The sequence below is a fragment of the Lytechinus variegatus genome, chromosome 7 (genome assembly GCF_018143015.1).
Source record: "Lytechinus variegatus isolate NC3 chromosome 7, Lvar_3.0, whole genome shotgun sequence".
Taxonomy (NCBI): Eukaryota; Metazoa; Echinodermata; class Echinoidea; order Temnopleuroida; family Toxopneustidae; genus Lytechinus; species Lytechinus variegatus.
This window is the reverse complement of record NC_054746.1, coordinates 19,003,952-19,021,904: the sequence shown is the minus strand read 5'-3', so window position 1 is coordinate 19,021,904 and position 17,953 is coordinate 19,003,952. Positions and strand designations below refer to the sequence as shown.

Below are 17,953 nucleotides of genomic sequence, written 5' to 3'. Positions count from 1 at the left end.
TATTCTCAAGAAATTTTGATTGCAAGCATATGAGGTCAGTTGTCTGACTTATGCTTGTATATGTTGTTTAAAAACTAGTGGTGTAGTCAGTTATAAACAGTATAAGACTGAAGCCATAGCCCAGGGTGATTAGTCAATGCTAATGTGCTTCATAAAAATCTGACACATCAACATTTCCCAAGTACTGAAGTTTTATTCTATGTAAACCATGTATGTTTACAGTGCTGTGTACAATGTGTGCACTGCCCTTCTATTAATGCATTCAAAGAGATGCTCATAACTCATTTAATTTGATACATTATATTGCAAGTAGTGTTTCATCTTGTAAAGTTTTATTTTAAGTTTTTACCGATTGTATTTGTTTTGTGAGTTGTACAGCACTTTGTAGCCAAGTTCCTTTCAAAATTTTTGTTGATGTTTGCTCGATAAATTCGATAGATCTTAGCTTTAGTTTTGTTTTTACTGTTACCTTGTACCAAAATGATTTATTTCATTCTTTGTTTTTAGGACTTTCTTGATGCCAGTCTCATCTCCCAAGACATTCTTCGCCAGCTTCAAGGTGATTTAGCAGATCTGAGTGAAGACATCCCAAAAGAAAAGGCCCTGGAGCAGCGAAGAAGGTTGGATACTGTCTCTTCTGATCTCGTTGCCACAAAGGCTTCACTGGAGAATGCTTCCAGTAAAGTGTCTTCAAAGAAGATATGGCTGGAGTACAGGGATGACAGTCAAGTTCTTAGGAGTGAATTGGATGATGTCAGCAAGCAAGTGAGAGAAACTAGAACCTGGTGTGATGTCCCTTCATTGGAAGAGTGTTGTAAGAAGCAGGAGGTATGTATGGCACTCATCTATACTGGTTACCAGTTCAGTTTGTAGGCCCATACTTGAAAGAACTCATTTTAATTATGGGCACACAAGCTTTTTTATTCCTTGATGGAAGTAAGGTTTCACAGTTTTATCTTCTAATCTATATCATTGTGATGCCATTACCCTAGATTGATTGAACGATTTATTATTTTGTATTCCTTCTTTATCTTACGGGAATTTGGTCCCATCCCAATAATCTTATTGTATTGTGTCCCTCACCATTTTGTCACAATTGAACTGACTGCTGTGCCATAATGGATCAAGTATGATATTTTAGTACTAAAACTAAGATGTACTTGTAACTACTAGTTTTATTGCTTTACCCAAATATTAGTAAAATGTTTAATATGATTTATGGAGGTGAATATATTTTATGGTATTTTTTAGGAAATACTATTACAAGTTTTTTATTGTTGATTACAGGCTTTGGAGGACACAATGAAGGGATTAAAACCAAAAGTGGAAAAACAACTCCAGAATGGTCAATCACTTCAGAAAGAGCCAGACTGTCCAAGGTATGTGAGTGAGCTGACCATCACACTGGACAGAGAGTGGACTCAAACAAATGAAGAAACTCAGCAGCAGTCACACAAACTCAAGGTCAGCACTTCACTTAGTTCAATGTAAATCGCTTAAAAATTAGAATATACCTATGTATATTTTTGGAGTTACTGGCCTTTCTTTCTGGCACTCATCTGCACCACAAATCATTTTACCACAAGACAGTAGATGTATGGATTGAGTAGTAGAAGTTGGTCTTTGTCCATTCTTTATTATGATTTCTTGCAATCTAGAATTAACAACATACTTTTCCCAAGGCCAGTTTGTGAAAAAAAAACCCATGAATAAATCTGAGAGAACTTCTTAGTCATTAGTTCCAGTGTGTTTAGTTTATTTTATGATGTGTTCTGATAAATGTGAATTCTTTATTCAACAGGAATGTTCTATGTTGTTTCCCAAGTACGAGGAAGAGAAGAAGCATTTTGATGACATGATTCGTGACTGTGAAGCTGAGATCTGTAAACCACTTCCTCCCCCAACTCCTGGCAAACAAATTGTACAAGAAGAGGTCTCCTGCTGTCAGGTAAGTGCTATTTGTCTGCATTAAATCCACTTGGTCTGCAAGTATCAGTATATTTCTCATAGTATAATATTAAAAGACCACTTTTCTGACCATATTTGGTCTAATTTTCATTGGCCTATACTATCCCAGGTCTAAAACTCACTTTGTCTAATTGACATTGAGTGTAATGCCCAGATGATGTAATTCCACTCTGTCCAGTTACTTATTTTGCACCTTTTCAAAATGCAATTTTGGTTCATTAACTGTTAATGTAATCATATGAACTATGTGGTGTTTAATAGACCAATTAGCGATTAGACTAAATGGCAAATGAGCTAAATGACAGTTAGTCCATAAGGTTAGAAGGTTAGTAGATGGATAGGTTGTAGATAATCTTGTATTAGACAATGTAGGATACGACCAAACGGACAGTAGACAACTTTGTATAGAATAAGTGGCAAATAAGTTATCCATTTATCTGAATTATCTGCAAATGATATGAAAGAGCTTTTGGAAAATTGTGAAATTGTTTTTTGAAGAAGAATGATGACGATCCACTGGATGTACATACTGTAGCATATGTCTCTATCAAGAAGTTGTTGTTGTGACTATATTGTTTTTGAAGCCACCATGCCAAGAAAATAGAGTCATTTATACATTTTTTTGGGGTACTTTTGCAAGAAGTATTATACATGAAAAGAGAAGAAATTATCTAGTATTAAAATATGTAAACTTTCCGTATTCATCATTTTATCATTGAATGTTAAGTCTGTCTAACAATGCTTTGTACTTGATTAATACATCGTTCTTGAAGTCATCATGCTGGGAAATTAGACTCATTTATAAATTTTTCTGTATATTTTGGCAAAGAATATTGCCTATGATGGAGCAGAGCTCTAATATTAAACAACCTAATCTTAAAATTTGGTGTAAGGTACACTATGGATATATTGAGTTAATCAATAGTTTGAATTATTAACTTCCTTTCATAGGAAATCTCCACCTCTAATGAGAGATGTAAGACGATTCTTACCAAGCTGGACCAACTTGCCCAGCAACTCGCCGTTGTAGCTCCTACACCTATTTGTGAGACTATTCAAAAGGACATCATCGACAGGCAGACCAAGTGTACAAATATCAAACAGGAGCTTGATAGGAGACTAGCAAGGTGAGATATAAAAAGTGATCATCAGATCATCATAAGATTTGAAATAAAGGAGAAAAGGACAAATGGAAGAATTTGCTAAAGGAGAGGAGGGGCAATAAACGATGGAAAAGATCAGAGAACAAGAGAGAGAGAGAGAGATTTATTTGGAAGAAAAATAGTTAACAGAAAGACAAGGAAAGATAAATAAAGAAAGGGAGAGATAAAGAGATAGATAGTGAGGTATGCAATCACATGGCAATAAAGCATTTTAAATGATACAAATGTAATCAAACTGCAAACAATGCATACTATGCAAGAAATACTTGTCTCTTTATATTTTAGCAAGAAAGAATCTAAGGTAAGGTACTAGCATAGTCATCAAATTGTCTGTAATTTTGTGCATTCATTTTCTCTACATTGAACATTTTATTGATTAATTCAACTTGGATATTTTTATGTATGCAGCCTTAACAAGCTGTCAGATGACTGGGATAGTCTTGACTCCAGGAAATCTGAGTTTGTAGATTGGTTGGAGGCATATAGAAACAAACTTGATGAAGTAGAGACATCTCACCAGACCCCTGATCAGATATACTCCACTGCTAAGGTAAAGCATGATTGGACTGAATATATCTATCATTTTTAAAACAGGAATGCAGGTTATTTAGGGCTTTATGGTCTCTTAGTAAAGAGAATTGCAAGTGTACCTATTTGGCCTTCCATAAAAATGAAAGAGAAGGAACAGTACCATAAACGTTCTTCTAAATTAAAGACCCTCTGTACGCTTGTCCCCAAAATAGGATTTTTTTACAAGTACCCTATGTCAGAAAGCTATTTGCAGATATTGTGTCCTGATATTTTCATCTCATTCCATGTTTGAAAAATGGATCATACCAAACAAAAAAAATAACAGCATTATGGCAAATCCAATTTTGAAAATTCTGATAATAACTTTTACCTTTATATATCAAATTAAGATGGCAACTTTTGCATACATGTGTTTATGATTATTTTCCATTTCACATGAGAATTGATTGAAACTTGGAGGGTGAGTAATCATTAGATTTATGAAAAATACATGCTATCGAATTCTATTTTGTACAACTTAAAGGCATTCTTTACCACTTCCTATCAACAGGACCTATTGGCTGATATAAGTGCCAAGTACCCAAGCTTTGAAGACCTTGAAAAGTGTCTTCAAGAGCTGATCTCTCCTTACCCTCGCTCTGTGGCTGTTCTTGTCCTGGAGTCTGATGTCACCAGTCTCCGTAGCCAATGGGAAGAGCTCTCTGACAGGGCCAAGGCTCTTGATCTTGCCCTGTCTGAGCAGGTGTCCAAGTGGAATCTGTACCAAGGGTCTGTCCAGGAGCTGTCAGGGTGGCTGACTGAAGCAGAGAGGAGACTGAAGGCTGTCTCAGAGCAGCCCTGCGATTCAGCTCAAGATGTGCAGCAGTCCAAAGATCAGGTTCAGGTAAGATATCATTTTTATTCCTTGTTGCCACGGAGAGAGCCAAAAGGAAACTAGCTCAAGTTAAAAGGTTATATTAACCAGCTGGTAATTGACATTTTTTGAAAGATGTATATGACCCCTATCATTACAATCACATCATTATTAATAATTCATAGTGATTGGTAGTTTACAAATATAGATACATACATCCATTCCAAAGTGCTCTACCTTTCTTGCCCCTCCTTCCCAATTTTCTTTGTTCATTATCCCCTCTTTGCTCCAGTGCCTCATCAAAAAATTACTCCTTGGTCTCTTGCATTGGATTATTTTTTGTATGTGGGTCTGTGTTTTATGTATTCTTTGGTTTATAAGGTTTGAATATGCAGTATGATCAGTGATATGTTACCATTTTAACAATAATTCCGTTGTAATTAATACTTTTCAGTTATTACAATGTACCATTGAATGATCAATCGAAAGAAGAGGTTATGTGAGAATTATGTATGTATGGGGAGGGAAATAAGAATCTACCAATGATAATTGATAATTTCTATTTTGCATATGTATTACTCCAAAGAATTTAAGAGAACAGTTCACTGAGAAGCAAGCCATTATGCTGACAATCAGGGAATACAGGCAAGAATCTAGTGATGATGATGATGAGTTAGAAGACAGATGGAACTTCCTGGATGATGCAATCAGTAGGAGCCATGTCCAGATTGAGAAGCTAGGATCCGTGTGGGAGGAGTACCATGGTCTATCTAAGGAGACAGGGACCTGGATGGAGGATATCGGCAGGAGGTTGGAGAAAGAGAGTGCTGAGGTGGTTGGAAACACGGAACAACTCAATGAAAGACATCATCTTTTACAGGTAGAATTTAATTTAATAATAATAATAATGTAAAAGTAATAGTTAGATTCAAAGAGTGTTTTTCACCAGAGGAAGCAAAGCATAAATATTGTTATCATGGTTGGGTTATTTATGATTGCGAAGCATTATGAATATAAGAGAAGAAGTACAAGAAGATTGAAATTAAAATTAACCTGTGTATGCTTAGTATACAGAATTTAGGATTCAACAGGTGATGAGTCGTTTATCTGAATCTGCCTTCCGATTTGCCTTCTGACAATTGATAATTAAAAATGTACACAGTGTGATAGTTCATGGGCCAGTATGACAATTTTGAGAAAAAATATAAAAAACCCTTTTTTATGGTATTTCCAGCTCTTTTCAGGTTAGTGTAGATACATTGTTACTTTCATTTCTGTTTGCTTCTTTACAGGACATGAAAGATGAGTGCCAAAGTCAGAATGGCAAAATAAACAAGGTCTTGACTTTGAATCAAACCCTTAATCAGTACTGTTCCCCTGTGGGCAAGGAGAGATTGGGAACCGAAGCAAACCATGTGTCCTCTGAGTATAACAGACTGCTGGCATTGCAGAGCACTGGTCTGTCACGACTAGATGAAGTCCTGGCTCAGAGACAGAAGTTTAGAGACAGCATTGGGGCTCTTGAAGATGTGCTTCATCAGCAGGAAGCAGTGATAGATGAGCAGAAAGAATTGGGAAGAGACGAATTGAAAAGCTGCCTTCCTGCAATTGAGGTTTGATATTAATAATTAAAACATTAAAAGTGATTATTTTTTATTTTTTTTTAATTCATGATCATAAAAACAAGTCCCATCTCATAAATAGGTGTCCTGGAGAGCATTTCACCAACATTCGCCATTGTCAGATCCGACAACTTTCCTAGATTGTGATCGGCTAAGAAATATTGTTACTATGGTATCTGTCTGATAACAGAAGACTTGTTGGATAAAACATCTGACAAGTCCTTTCATGAATCTGGTCCATTGGTTTTGTCACCCAGCATCAGTCTCTTGGTCCAGATTTCAGTCCCACCATTATGGTTCTTTTGTCCCTTAGCAAGGTAAAAAATCTATATTTCCAGTCCTCACCCAGATGTACATGTGAGTTAGAACTGGCAGGAAGGAATTCCAGAATATGACAAGTATTAAAATGAGTAAACCTTTGTGTGTAACAAGTGAAAAAATTAGTCATTTGTTAAGAATGAGAATATGTCTTGATGTTTTTCTCCAGAAACAAGACTCTGTCCTTGCCGAAGCATCTCAAGACTTGAAATCCTTGGAGTCTGAGCTGGAACCCATCTGCAAGCATTGTGACTCTGGTGAAACTCTGACCTACTCCCACCAAGTGACTGGTCTAAACAAGAAACTGGAGAAGATACAGGAGATTGTCTCAAAGAGAATCACCTACATAGAGTTCTTCATACAGTTTGAGGAGATCCAGTATCAGGTTCTTGGAAGGTACTGACACAATTTATTATTGTCACAGTTGTTATTGAATTCTTTATGCATATAGTCACCAGATTTGATAAACAAAATGAGACAACCTCATGTTACTATCTATAAAACTCTGAAAGAAGCAAAACATATTTATGTGCATACATAGATTTAACATGAGACTGCCATTGATATCATTCCCATCCCTGTAGATTTCAAGAAGCTAAACCTGTTCTTGACAAGGAAGATGCAACTGATTCTGAACTTCTTCAGAAGCTTGAGCATCTTGAAGCTGTAGAGCCGGTCCTAGAGGAGTGGAAGCATAAGACTCAAGATATGGACCAACTTGCCAAAGACTCACAGCTCACTATCAGACCTCCTGTGGGCCAAGACCCCCAGAATCAGCCCAAACAGACAACCAAGACTCTTGCCAGTTTAGACCATGGTCAGATGGTGTCCACTCACTCACACCTGACCAAGGAACTTCGGTCAAGACTGGACAAGATGGCCAATATACAGAGGAAGCTGGAAGAGTTTGAGGCAAAGCAGAAGAATCTCCAACAGTGTCTAGGAGATCTGGAGAAGACAATGACCACAGTGAAAGATGTTGGACAACTGAGTGATCTTGCTCCGATTGCTCAGATTTTTGAGGTACAAGCTTTTGCATGATGTCGTTAACAATGTATATTACTATTTCAAAAATATGAATAGTATTAAACCAATATAGATGTCTTGTATATTACTTGGTAAAAATGTTAGTTGCATTAATAAAACCTTTTACCTGTCTTCTTCTTGTCTGCCAATTTTGTGGAAGACTGTAGACAAGATAACTCCTTATCACTACTCCTAATCCATTTAATGAGTGTAATATTTCATCAAATACAATTTTCTTCTCCTCACTGTTTCAGATATGAGGGTGAACTAAGTGAAAGGTACATCATTTTTAAGATAATCAGGAGAATAATTGGATTGAGTATTCAGGTGACCATTTTCAAATTCTGATAAAATCCGCAACAGTTGTTTTAATTCACTGAAAAATCTAAAACTTATGAGTAATACACCTGTACTATTGTATTCACAGGAATCTCAGACTGAGTTGGCCAGAAATAAAACGGACCTCGATCGATTGACTAGATTGGGAGTGGAACTCATGGAAGAAGATCCTAAACTTGTTCCAATCATTGAACCAAAGGTGATTACAATCTTCATATCTTTGATGTTAATACTGCCTGTAATTTGTATATTACTATGAAAATGCATTTGAGAATATACAGTATTGTTTTGTAAATGTATATACCAAAGTATGTTTGAAAATATTTCCAAATGATTTCATTTTAAGATTTTGAAATATGATAAACTTATAGATGCATCTAAATTATTATATACTGTATTTCATTTGAATAATTCAAATCCATATTACAGGAAGCTTGTTTCATCTGATTGCATAAATTGCTTAATGTTATTATCCGTGGTACAAATTCTGTAGTCTGTTACTGTGTCGTTAAACCAAGAATATTATGAGAGCCAGGCATAATGTATTTTTTGCTATCTTTGTGTTTAAGTTAAAAGCGTTCCATTTAATTAATATCCCTTTAAGAATGATTATTTTTTAATATTACAAAAAGAAAATATTTTGGGTTTTTTTGCAGGTTGATGGATTGAGGGAGGACTGGAGCAAGATGGATGAAAATGTTACCATGGCAACCAAATGTGCTCATACTGCAAGGAAACTCTGGAAAGATATTGACCAATCACAAACAAAGTTACGTTCGACTCTAGAAAAGGCACAAGATGTGTGCCAAGAACCGATCAAATGTAGTAATAAAGAAGAAACAGAAAAACTACTCAAATCACATGAGGTAAGGATACACTATTAGTGTTAGATATTGTGATTTATGTTAAACAAGTGAAATGATATTACCTACAATCTTAAATACTAATTTTGATACTGGATAGTGGTATACTGTATTGGTTATCAGTCAAGTGTATATAAATTCATTTGATTTTCAGAAAATGTTAGAGAAATGAATGTCATGAACGGTCGTGATGCAAATGAAAAAATTACACTGTCAATAAAGTTTGAAAAAGGCAGCATGTTGCATTATTATACAATATTAAAAGAGAAAGATGTTCAAAAGTTTTTAGTGGAATATCTTAAGAAAGTATTACAGACAATGAGACAGAATTAACAGTTAATTCCAGAGTGGGGTGAAATCTGAATATGCTGTTACTTTGAGGTTGATTATTTAACCTTGTATAATAATCCAACTCTAGCCTTAAATTTCAATATTTTAGGACAAAGTTACTTTTTTTAGGGGCACATTTCTATAGTACAGCAAGAATGGCAAAAATAAAAAAGGGCAAAGAAATATTCAAGGGCACTGGGAGGGGCATCAAGGCCAAAAATAGGATATCCAAGGCTATGGAGCCCTGCAAATTGGATGGTAAATCACACTACTGAAATAATGACTATGGTTCTCTCTTTATGAAAAGGCTGCCATATCAGATGTTGAAACAGCCAAACACCCAGCAAGCTGTTACGCAGAATCAGCCAATCAGATCATGAATCTCCTGCCAAGAATCACGGCAACCTCATCTCCAGCCAAACCTGCAATGTTAGAACAGCCTCTGGAGTTACCAGGGAAACTGGATGAGGTATCAGCCTTACTGGAGGAGAGGTTGATGAAGCTAAGAAGAGGGAGGGTGTTGTGGGAGTCAGTGATGGAACGAGAGAAGGTACTCCATTCATGGTTGGGTGCTTCCAAGGTGAATCTTGATCAGATATCTGGTAACATGGATGACAGCGAGGGAGATGAAGTCCAAATCAAACTACAGCAGTTCAAGGTAAAGTGATTTTAGATCTTTAACTATTTTATACACAGACAGACTCTGGCCTCTTACTCCCCGTCCCATACTTCTTTCTCTATTACTAATTGTACTGTAGTTGAACTTGGGGGAAAATTATATTAATTTCATAAAGATGATCTTCAGAGAGTCCTCCAAGCTGTGAATACATTGCACATTTTAAAAAAATAGAAAAAAAGGTTCATGTATAGCCAATTAACATCTACACGAAGACCTTATAATTTTGAAACAACTTTACTACTATCAGAACACAGATAAAATTTTCATAATCATTCAAGGAATAAAACACTGCTTACAATAACCTGTAACTGATAAAAAACAAGGGTCAAAATATAACCCAGATTCCTCCTTGTTTACAAGTTGGATGTAAATTTCACTGGACCCAGAAATATCTTACTTGTCAATTTCATCGGCCTGAGAGTTAATTTCACCTTTTGATTGACGGGTTGGAATTTATGACAGATGGCTTTAATGTAAATTTCAAGTTAATTTCATGAAACTAGATTCCTTGCAAGTACATTTCATCTGAGAGAGTTGATTTCTTGTTGATTTCATGAAATTGGATTCCTTTCTAGTGTATGACATCCTGAGTGGTATATTTCATTGAGTAACCTACTCTTGGCCTTCTCAAGTTTAGTGAAGTATACATGTACATTTGCACTCATTACCTTGGTAAGGACAAATAAAGGAAGGAGGAGGGGGGGGGGGGCAGATTTCAGACTGACAGTCTGCAAATATTGGTGAGAAGAGAGAGGAGTTTTAAAGAATTGAGTTGATTACTCATATTTACAGGTTAGTGCCAGTGGTTATGGAACAGCAAAAGTTAAATAATGTGGCACTGAGAGAGAGAAAGAAGTAAAAGGAGAGTTACTTTTCAAAAGAAGAGCTGTTCACAGATATCATTTTTTTAATCTAATACTTATTGCTATTAGGATGAAGCAGTGGATCGTGAAAATGAGCTTCAGCTTCTTGCTGCCAGCCTTGCTGAACTGAAGTCATTCAACCCTGATCAAACAATCCCTGAAGTTGAAGAAACCTTCAAGAAAGTTGAAGCAGACTTTGTCCAAGCAAAGCAGGTTTGTTGGTTTTCTTTTATAACTGAATAATTGTATTTTAGTGAGACATTAATCTGCATTTCCCAGATTCAACACTGATGGGGAAATGGGTATCTAACTGTAAAAACCAATTAGATTTAGATATAGGGCCACAACTGATGGCCGATAGAGAAAAGAATAGGATAAAAGTCAGTGTGTTATATGATCATTTAACACTTTCTATTCCATTGCATAAATCATTGTTATAACTTGAAGCACTTTCCCCAAGACTTAGAGACAAAAAGAAAATCCAGCACCAACATCCAATTTATCTTCATTTGCCTTATACTTGATAAATCAACATTAAAATAAAACCTTCATGTATAAAGTACAATTGTTTATTTTTCAATCATATTTTAAAATTTAAATGCACAGACTGCTCTTGAAACCGAAAGCAACCTAAGTGAATTCACATCTCAAGTTGGTGCTCTGAAAGCAGAGCTATCTGAGCTGTTGTCATGGTTACAGGACCAAGAGACTGCTGTTAAAAGATGCAATGATACCTCCCTGGATGGGGATCAACTTGTGTCTAATTACAGACAGTGTCAGGTGAGGAGTCTATCATACAAATGTTTAAATTTAAATATTATGCCATATTCTTTATTTTAAAATGATAACGAGTCTTCCTGTACTTTCCTATCACTTTTTCAAAATTCAAATTTTCATAATGCTGTGTTTCAAGAGAATGATAATTGTCTCCTGTGAAATTCTTGTCTAACTTATGATTTCATTTTCAATCTGCATTTACAAGGTAAATAAGAAGGTTTTTTCTGTTGCTGAAAAAATGATAAAAATGAAGTTTACTCTGTGCTTTAGAAAACCTCTGAGATAATTCTCTCTGTTATAAATCTATTATACTTTCAGTTTCTTTACAAATTTTGACTATGAATGTTTACCTTATTTCATATTACAGGATATCAAAACGGAAGTTGTTGGTAAAAGGGCAGTTATTGATGGATTGTGTCAGCAGGTGAATTCTTTAAAGGAGAGGTTCCCCAAAGCTAATACAACATCAATAATGAAGGTCCTTGATTCAGTCAACAACCAGTATCAGATATCATTGGAATCTTGCACACAGGCAAGTATCATTAAATGAATTCTGTACCTAATTGTGTTTTGTTTTTACTTGTCAAAATATCAAAGTATGGTATGTTAGTGATTTGTATTGATTTACTTGTGGATGTATCCCACCGCTGCCACAATGTTAGTTAAAAAAGAGTTCAGTCATAAGTCATGTTTATTGTATGGGTTTATATCCCACTGCCACCACTGTTATAATATTGAAGTGACCAATAGTTACTTTTATAGCATGGACTAGCATCCATCCCCTTACACCATGTCATTTGCGAAAGGGGTCACTTGTAACTTTGGCAACATCTTCATATCCCACAAAAGATGATGAAATTGTGTAAAAGATTATTTTTCAAGATGAAGTTCATTGTCTCATGTAATTATTTTCATGTGTTTTCTTTCTATCTAATTTCATTTTCATCTACCTTGGACATCTCCCCCAAATTTTCAAAGAATATTAACAAAATTATAAGCTTTAATTTTAATATTTTTTTACAACTTTGGCAGGTTCTTGAGCGAATCTCATCAGTACTTGAGGAAGAAAGTATGAAAGCCAATGCATCACTAGCATCTTGGTTAAATTCAGCAGAGGCTATTCTAAAACAATCCTCATCCACAGAGGGCACTCTGGATGATATAAAGGAGAGACACAATTCTGTCAAGGTTGGAAGTTTTTACCATGTATACTTCATTCCGTTTTAACATATCACGTCTGCTCAAATGATAAAAATGTGATTTCTCAATGATATGATTTCTATGATTAATTGCATTGATAATTTTGTATGATCAGTCGTCAAAATCAGCCTCATAGTCAATAGCTAAGCTTTATTTTACAGCGCCCATTGGGTGTATGATTTCGACATGTCAGGTTTGAAAGCAAGTCCGAATTCTAATTTGTAAGAGATCGTGTTGTTACCCTAAGTGACACCAAGAAGATGAGTAACTAACTGAACAAATACAAGTTTGATGTAAAAATATAATTTGGGCTATTCAGTGCCTGGATCCGTTTGGCAAGGCGCTCAATTCACTTCAGTACAGAATTTACTTTCCCTGGGAGTGCTTATACATGTGTTATGTGGTCTTTCTAATGTGAAGCCCAATTGTATTATTGATTATCATTACCATGCCTGATTCCTTACAGGACCTACAATCAAAGATGCCAGAAGGTGAGATCCTATGGAAAGCAATGAGAGATAAAGGATCTCAACTTGCTGAGATCCTACCTGATGATCGGCTGACCACTCACAATGAAACCATAGCAGCCCTGGATGACCGTTACAAGTCTCTGTCCAGTGAGTGTCCTGTCAAGGTGACGGACTTGCGTCAATGTGTAGAGGTACTGGAACAGTATGAGGACAAGTCCAGAGAGATCACAGATCAGTTGGCCCAAGTGGAAGAAAAGACTACGGAGTTAATGAAACCTTGTGAGGATACTCAGAAACAACTCACAGCAGTCGAGGTAAAATGATTTGCTTAATATTCTGATGATTCTTTCCTATTTATATTTGTTAAGGATGAGGATGGTAACATTGGATTTTATTTAAAAGAATAAGAGTAGGATGTAAATAAATATCATCTTTCCTATTCTAACCCCAGTATGCTCTATCAAAGATATGGGGTGGTTTAGTAGATGCTGTCATTCGAGTTCCTTCGAGGAGACATTGATTTAAAATTTGCTACATGTACCCTCTCACAGTTGTATCAGTTTGGTTACTTGTAGGATGTAAGAGTAGTTTACATAGCAGTGTGTGTACCAAGGAACCTCTCTATCATACTCCCCAGGGAGTGGAGAATGTTAGGCCAAGCCAATAGCAGATGATCAAAGTAAATGGGATATCAGGCGAGAGTTTTGCAAAAGACTTGTCACATTTTTTTTGTAATGTTTGCCTGACAAGATTGTATATTATATGGTTTCCATAATAAAAGATACCTGTCCTTATCAGCCATTCAAAACCAAGGAAAGTTGTCAGATGTGGGGCTTGTTTTAGTACGAGTTTTTATTTTGCATGTAGCTAAAAACATTGTGCGCAAGTCACCAGTATGGGCATTTCATTGGTCGAAAATCAAGTTTGGTTTTACTTGGGGAGTTGCCTTGATTGCAACTCTTTTTCCAATGGGTGACTGACTATAAAATGAAATACTCTCCTGTAGCATGTTTTAGATATTGCTAAGACATTCGAGCATTACATAAACAGAAAACCACTCCAATGAATATGTAAATGAATAACATTTAACTCAAAGAAAAGGCTGAGGTAGATGATGTTTTTAGGAAGCTGGTCATTATGTGCAGTTTTCCATTTTGCATGTCCCATATTGCAAAAATGGTCAGTAAACTTGTTAAATTAATTTGATTTTTATCTCTCTCAGTCATTGCTTGAAGCGCTGAAAGGAAGTCCCCTGGATGAGCTTCAGGACAAGACTGATGCTGTGTGTCAAGCTATCGAGACATCCTCCACTCCATTGCAGACTCAACAAATCAATCAACATCATCAAAATCTGCTCAAGAATCTAGAGGTATACCTGCAGTCTATAGTCTCCTACAAATATTTATTTAACAAAATCAGCTATCAATTCATAATTTTATTAGCAATGCCTTAAAAATATATGTTCATTCTATAACAGAAATTTCCATTTTTTTCCAGGATGTGATGGTTTCAAGAAATGACACCTTTACCTATCTTTGAATTCAATTTTCATCAGAAAAGTGTGCAATTTTTACCATTCTCATTGTACTTTAATACTTGAGGTAATTCCTTTTGCATTTCCGCAAAGCTAAATTTCTAGGAGTTTATACTTCTAGGTTATTATTCAAAATGATAAATATTTGTAAAATAGAGATGAAATATGAGCAATAAATTCACTATCATGCTTCATGAAATAAATACCATGTAAAAACTGTTGTAAATTAAGTAAAAACCGATACTTGTATAAAAATCCCCTCAAGGAACTACAAATTAAATACATGCATTTGCTAATGTATTTGGATGGGGTTTTGAGAAATTGGGACATCATGATCTTAAATGGTGGGATATCAGTTTTCAGAAAACAATTGCCAGAGCCTAGACCTCACACATTACAAACATCAGGTTTGTTAATTATTGATTGTTTATTTTTGTCTTCTTGTTTTCAAATTTATAATTTGGTGCTATAATGCTTTCTGTCTCCAGACTGTAGTTTTTTTTTCCAGTACTTTGTGAACAAAGCAGGTGGTTAATTATGATATGTCTCTTTCTTTTTTAGGAACTTCGGCTCCAACTTGAAGGCAGTGTGGATGCTGAGAAGCAGCTACATTGTAATCTAGAAGATGTAAGACAAAAACTCGACAAGTCTAAAGAGTTAATTGGCACCTCTGTGGATCCTACTGGAGATAGGAATGTATGTGAAGATAAATTGCAAGCTATAAAGGTAATTCTAGCATTCATGAAAGCTTTGCAGAATAGTAAATATGACTGATTAGGCTTATCTTAGCTTCTTTTTTAAATCAGTGAAAATCATAAAAATGAGTGAAAATCATAAGAATTTGTCAAAGTTTTTTTTTTTGAAAATTTTTGTAATAATATTCCTATTTTCCCACAATTTTTGTTTTGCTAGTTTGTCACTAATGGAGTCTCAATACATTTAAAGGATTATGAGGGTAATTAAAAGGACCACTTAGTATTCATTCCCATAATCTATAGGTATTAATTCTTCAGGATATGCTTCCCAAATTACAAAAAAAAGTCTTTAAAAAATGCTTGATCATTTGGCTTCAGTCTGATGAAAAAAAATTCAATTACCCAATTATTTTTTCAATTCATGCTAAGAAATAAGCAAGCCTGGTAAAAGGAATGGAGTATTGGACCGTAATATTAAGCTTAAACTTAAAGACAGACGTGGATCCTCTTTCTAACGTCTTTAGATTATAACTGTCAAATATATGTTCAGAGTCCAAAGGGGCCTAAGCTTTGATCCTAGCAGAATCTTCTTCGGAGGCAAAATGACAAACATATAAAGTGGAACAACCATAATATAGACCACAGATATTCAACAGCAACACTAGAAACAAGGAGACAAAATAAGGGGCATTAGTGAGAAGAGATGACCAATCAGGTTAATGAAGGGGATGAAAGACAAGGAGTATGCAGACACAAAGGGAAGTTAGTGTAAGTAAGGCAAAAGAAAGACCTCAAGCCGAGAGGGATTAAGATATGAGGCAGGCAACATCAAACAGGATCTGGAACAAAACAGTGATAGAAATATATATTCACATATTTGAAAGACTAATTCTAACAACTTAAATATGGTTAATCATAATTCATTCATTCCTTTGTTTTTATTACAGTCATTGGAAGATGAAAATAAATTGTGCCAGGAGAAGCTGATCAAAGCACAGACCATCCTCCCCAGTTTCTTGCCCTTTTCTACCCCTGCCGCCCAAGATACCATCAATGGCCAACTCTCTACCTTACAGATGGAGGTAGACAATCTCTCAGAACAGCTGACTCAAGGCAGACATGATGTGTTGAAGAGCATATATGATTGGTCAGACTATGAGGCCTGTCATGCTAGAGTTAGCCAATGGTTGGATGGGATAGACAAGGCAGTGGATGAAGCAGCTGAACTAAGAAACACCTTGCCAGAAAAAGCTGAACACCTTGAAAATTCAAAGGTATTAATTTAACCTTCGACATATATGTGTATCTACATCATAAAGTTCTGTTAATGAAATGAAATAAAAATTTGAACAGATGGAGAGAGTGGGAAAATATCTCTATGTATATAAAATCTCCTTATTAAATACCAATGATAAATCCAGAATACTTTTTTAGTACTGTTGGAAGTGGATATTGCAAATTACCTTGAATTTATTGATGATGATGATAACTGTTCTTGTATAGCACATATCACATTATGATATAACTTATCTATGTACTTCCAAAGTATTTGGATATTATCACATGGGCTTTAGCATGGCATCCACTTAAGGCACACGAGCATTTCATGAATTTTCATGTCATGAATTATCAATGTGTTCTTTATCTATGGCATGTACACCCTATATCTATATTTCCTTAACCCCTTAATTATTTCTATTTATTACTTTTGGTTATGTGAACCAGATGCTACAGGATCGTATAAACTCTGAAGCAGCCATTTTACAAGAGCTGACAGAGAAGGCGAAGGCTGTGTCATCCGCAAATACTCCTGATGTGGAAGAACAAGTCGAGAGTCAACTTGCCCAAATAGATAACAGGTATCTTGCAGCAGTGGACAGATTGAAGGTATGCAAAGTCAGAATGATTCTTTCAATTTAGTTTAAAAGCACAGTTTGTAACGATTGGGGAAAGGGATTGGCCTTTGAATCCATCATGCTTTTAAGGCTCTCCTGTAAATGCAGATAAAAAGATAAATGAATGAATTTATGAATTAATATTCAGATTGATATGTGATGTTTGATAGGGTTGAGAAAGTGTAAATTTATAAATTTGTAATTTTCTTAAGGTTGTATTTTTGTCCAATTAAAAGGTGAAGATAAAGTGAATCAATGAAATGAGCGATTTAATTAAATCATGAGAATAAAGTACAATACATAATGGTGCAACTTGTTTGTAAATGTATACAGAACTGTATAAGCAGCTTAAATAAAACACTATTAATAGTAGAATATAATATTGAAATGCAGATATTTTCCTGACTTTTTCTTCAGGACATCATTGGGAACCAAGAGAAAGCCTGCAAAGATCATGCTCACTTTGATTCAGAAGTAAATGACTTAGAAAGTCTGATTGATGATATCAGTGAGAGTCTAGTAGATATCAAGAAGTGTGCATCTGACATGGACAACCTTGAAATAGCAGTGCAGAAAGTTAAGGTAATCTCACTTTGAGAGCATTTACTTAGTCAGTGTATATTGCTAAAACATTGATAAAATAATTCTTCAAGATATTAAAATCATTTGCTATTTGCTAACATATTTCATCTCTTATATCTTAAGTGTCAAGTCTCCCTTTTAATGTCAAATCTCTTGTATAATTCCATCACCTAGTGATGATTAAAGTACATAAAATCACTTTCTTTCTTCTTTCATTTTTGTATATAATCTCTTTATTGTTTCAT

General features: G+C 35.2%; 1 protein-coding gene across 1 annotated transcript in view; it reads left to right on the top strand.

The window, feature by feature from the left end:
- Positions 1–17,953, top strand: part of LOC121418074 (nesprin-1-like) — a 73,025-nt gene that overhangs the window by 36,671 nt on the left and 18,401 nt on the right. Inside the window, exons 25-47 of the mRNA XM_041611779.1 lie at positions 508–828; positions 1,288–1,464; positions 1,802–1,948; positions 2,920–3,095; positions 3,540–3,681; positions 4,213–4,545; positions 5,102–5,395; positions 5,808–6,128; positions 6,625–6,851; positions 7,040–7,478; positions 7,909–8,019; positions 8,477–8,686; positions 9,321–9,671; positions 10,625–10,768; positions 11,162–11,335; positions 11,700–11,864; positions 12,365–12,520; positions 12,999–13,316; positions 14,225–14,371; positions 15,098–15,262; positions 16,179–16,505; positions 16,957–17,118; positions 17,544–17,708. Coding sequence (XP_041467713.1) covers positions 508–828; positions 1,288–1,464; positions 1,802–1,948; positions 2,920–3,095; positions 3,540–3,681; positions 4,213–4,545; positions 5,102–5,395; positions 5,808–6,128; positions 6,625–6,851; positions 7,040–7,478; positions 7,909–8,019; positions 8,477–8,686; positions 9,321–9,671; positions 10,625–10,768; positions 11,162–11,335; positions 11,700–11,864; positions 12,365–12,520; positions 12,999–13,316; positions 14,225–14,371; positions 15,098–15,262; positions 16,179–16,505; positions 16,957–17,118; positions 17,544–17,708 — 5,172 coding nt within the window. The remainder of the gene's footprint in view (positions 1–507; positions 829–1,287; positions 1,465–1,801; positions 1,949–2,919; positions 3,096–3,539; positions 3,682–4,212; positions 4,546–5,101; positions 5,396–5,807; positions 6,129–6,624; positions 6,852–7,039; positions 7,479–7,908; positions 8,020–8,476; positions 8,687–9,320; positions 9,672–10,624; positions 10,769–11,161; positions 11,336–11,699; positions 11,865–12,364; positions 12,521–12,998; positions 13,317–14,224; positions 14,372–15,097; positions 15,263–16,178; positions 16,506–16,956; positions 17,119–17,543; positions 17,709–17,953) is intronic.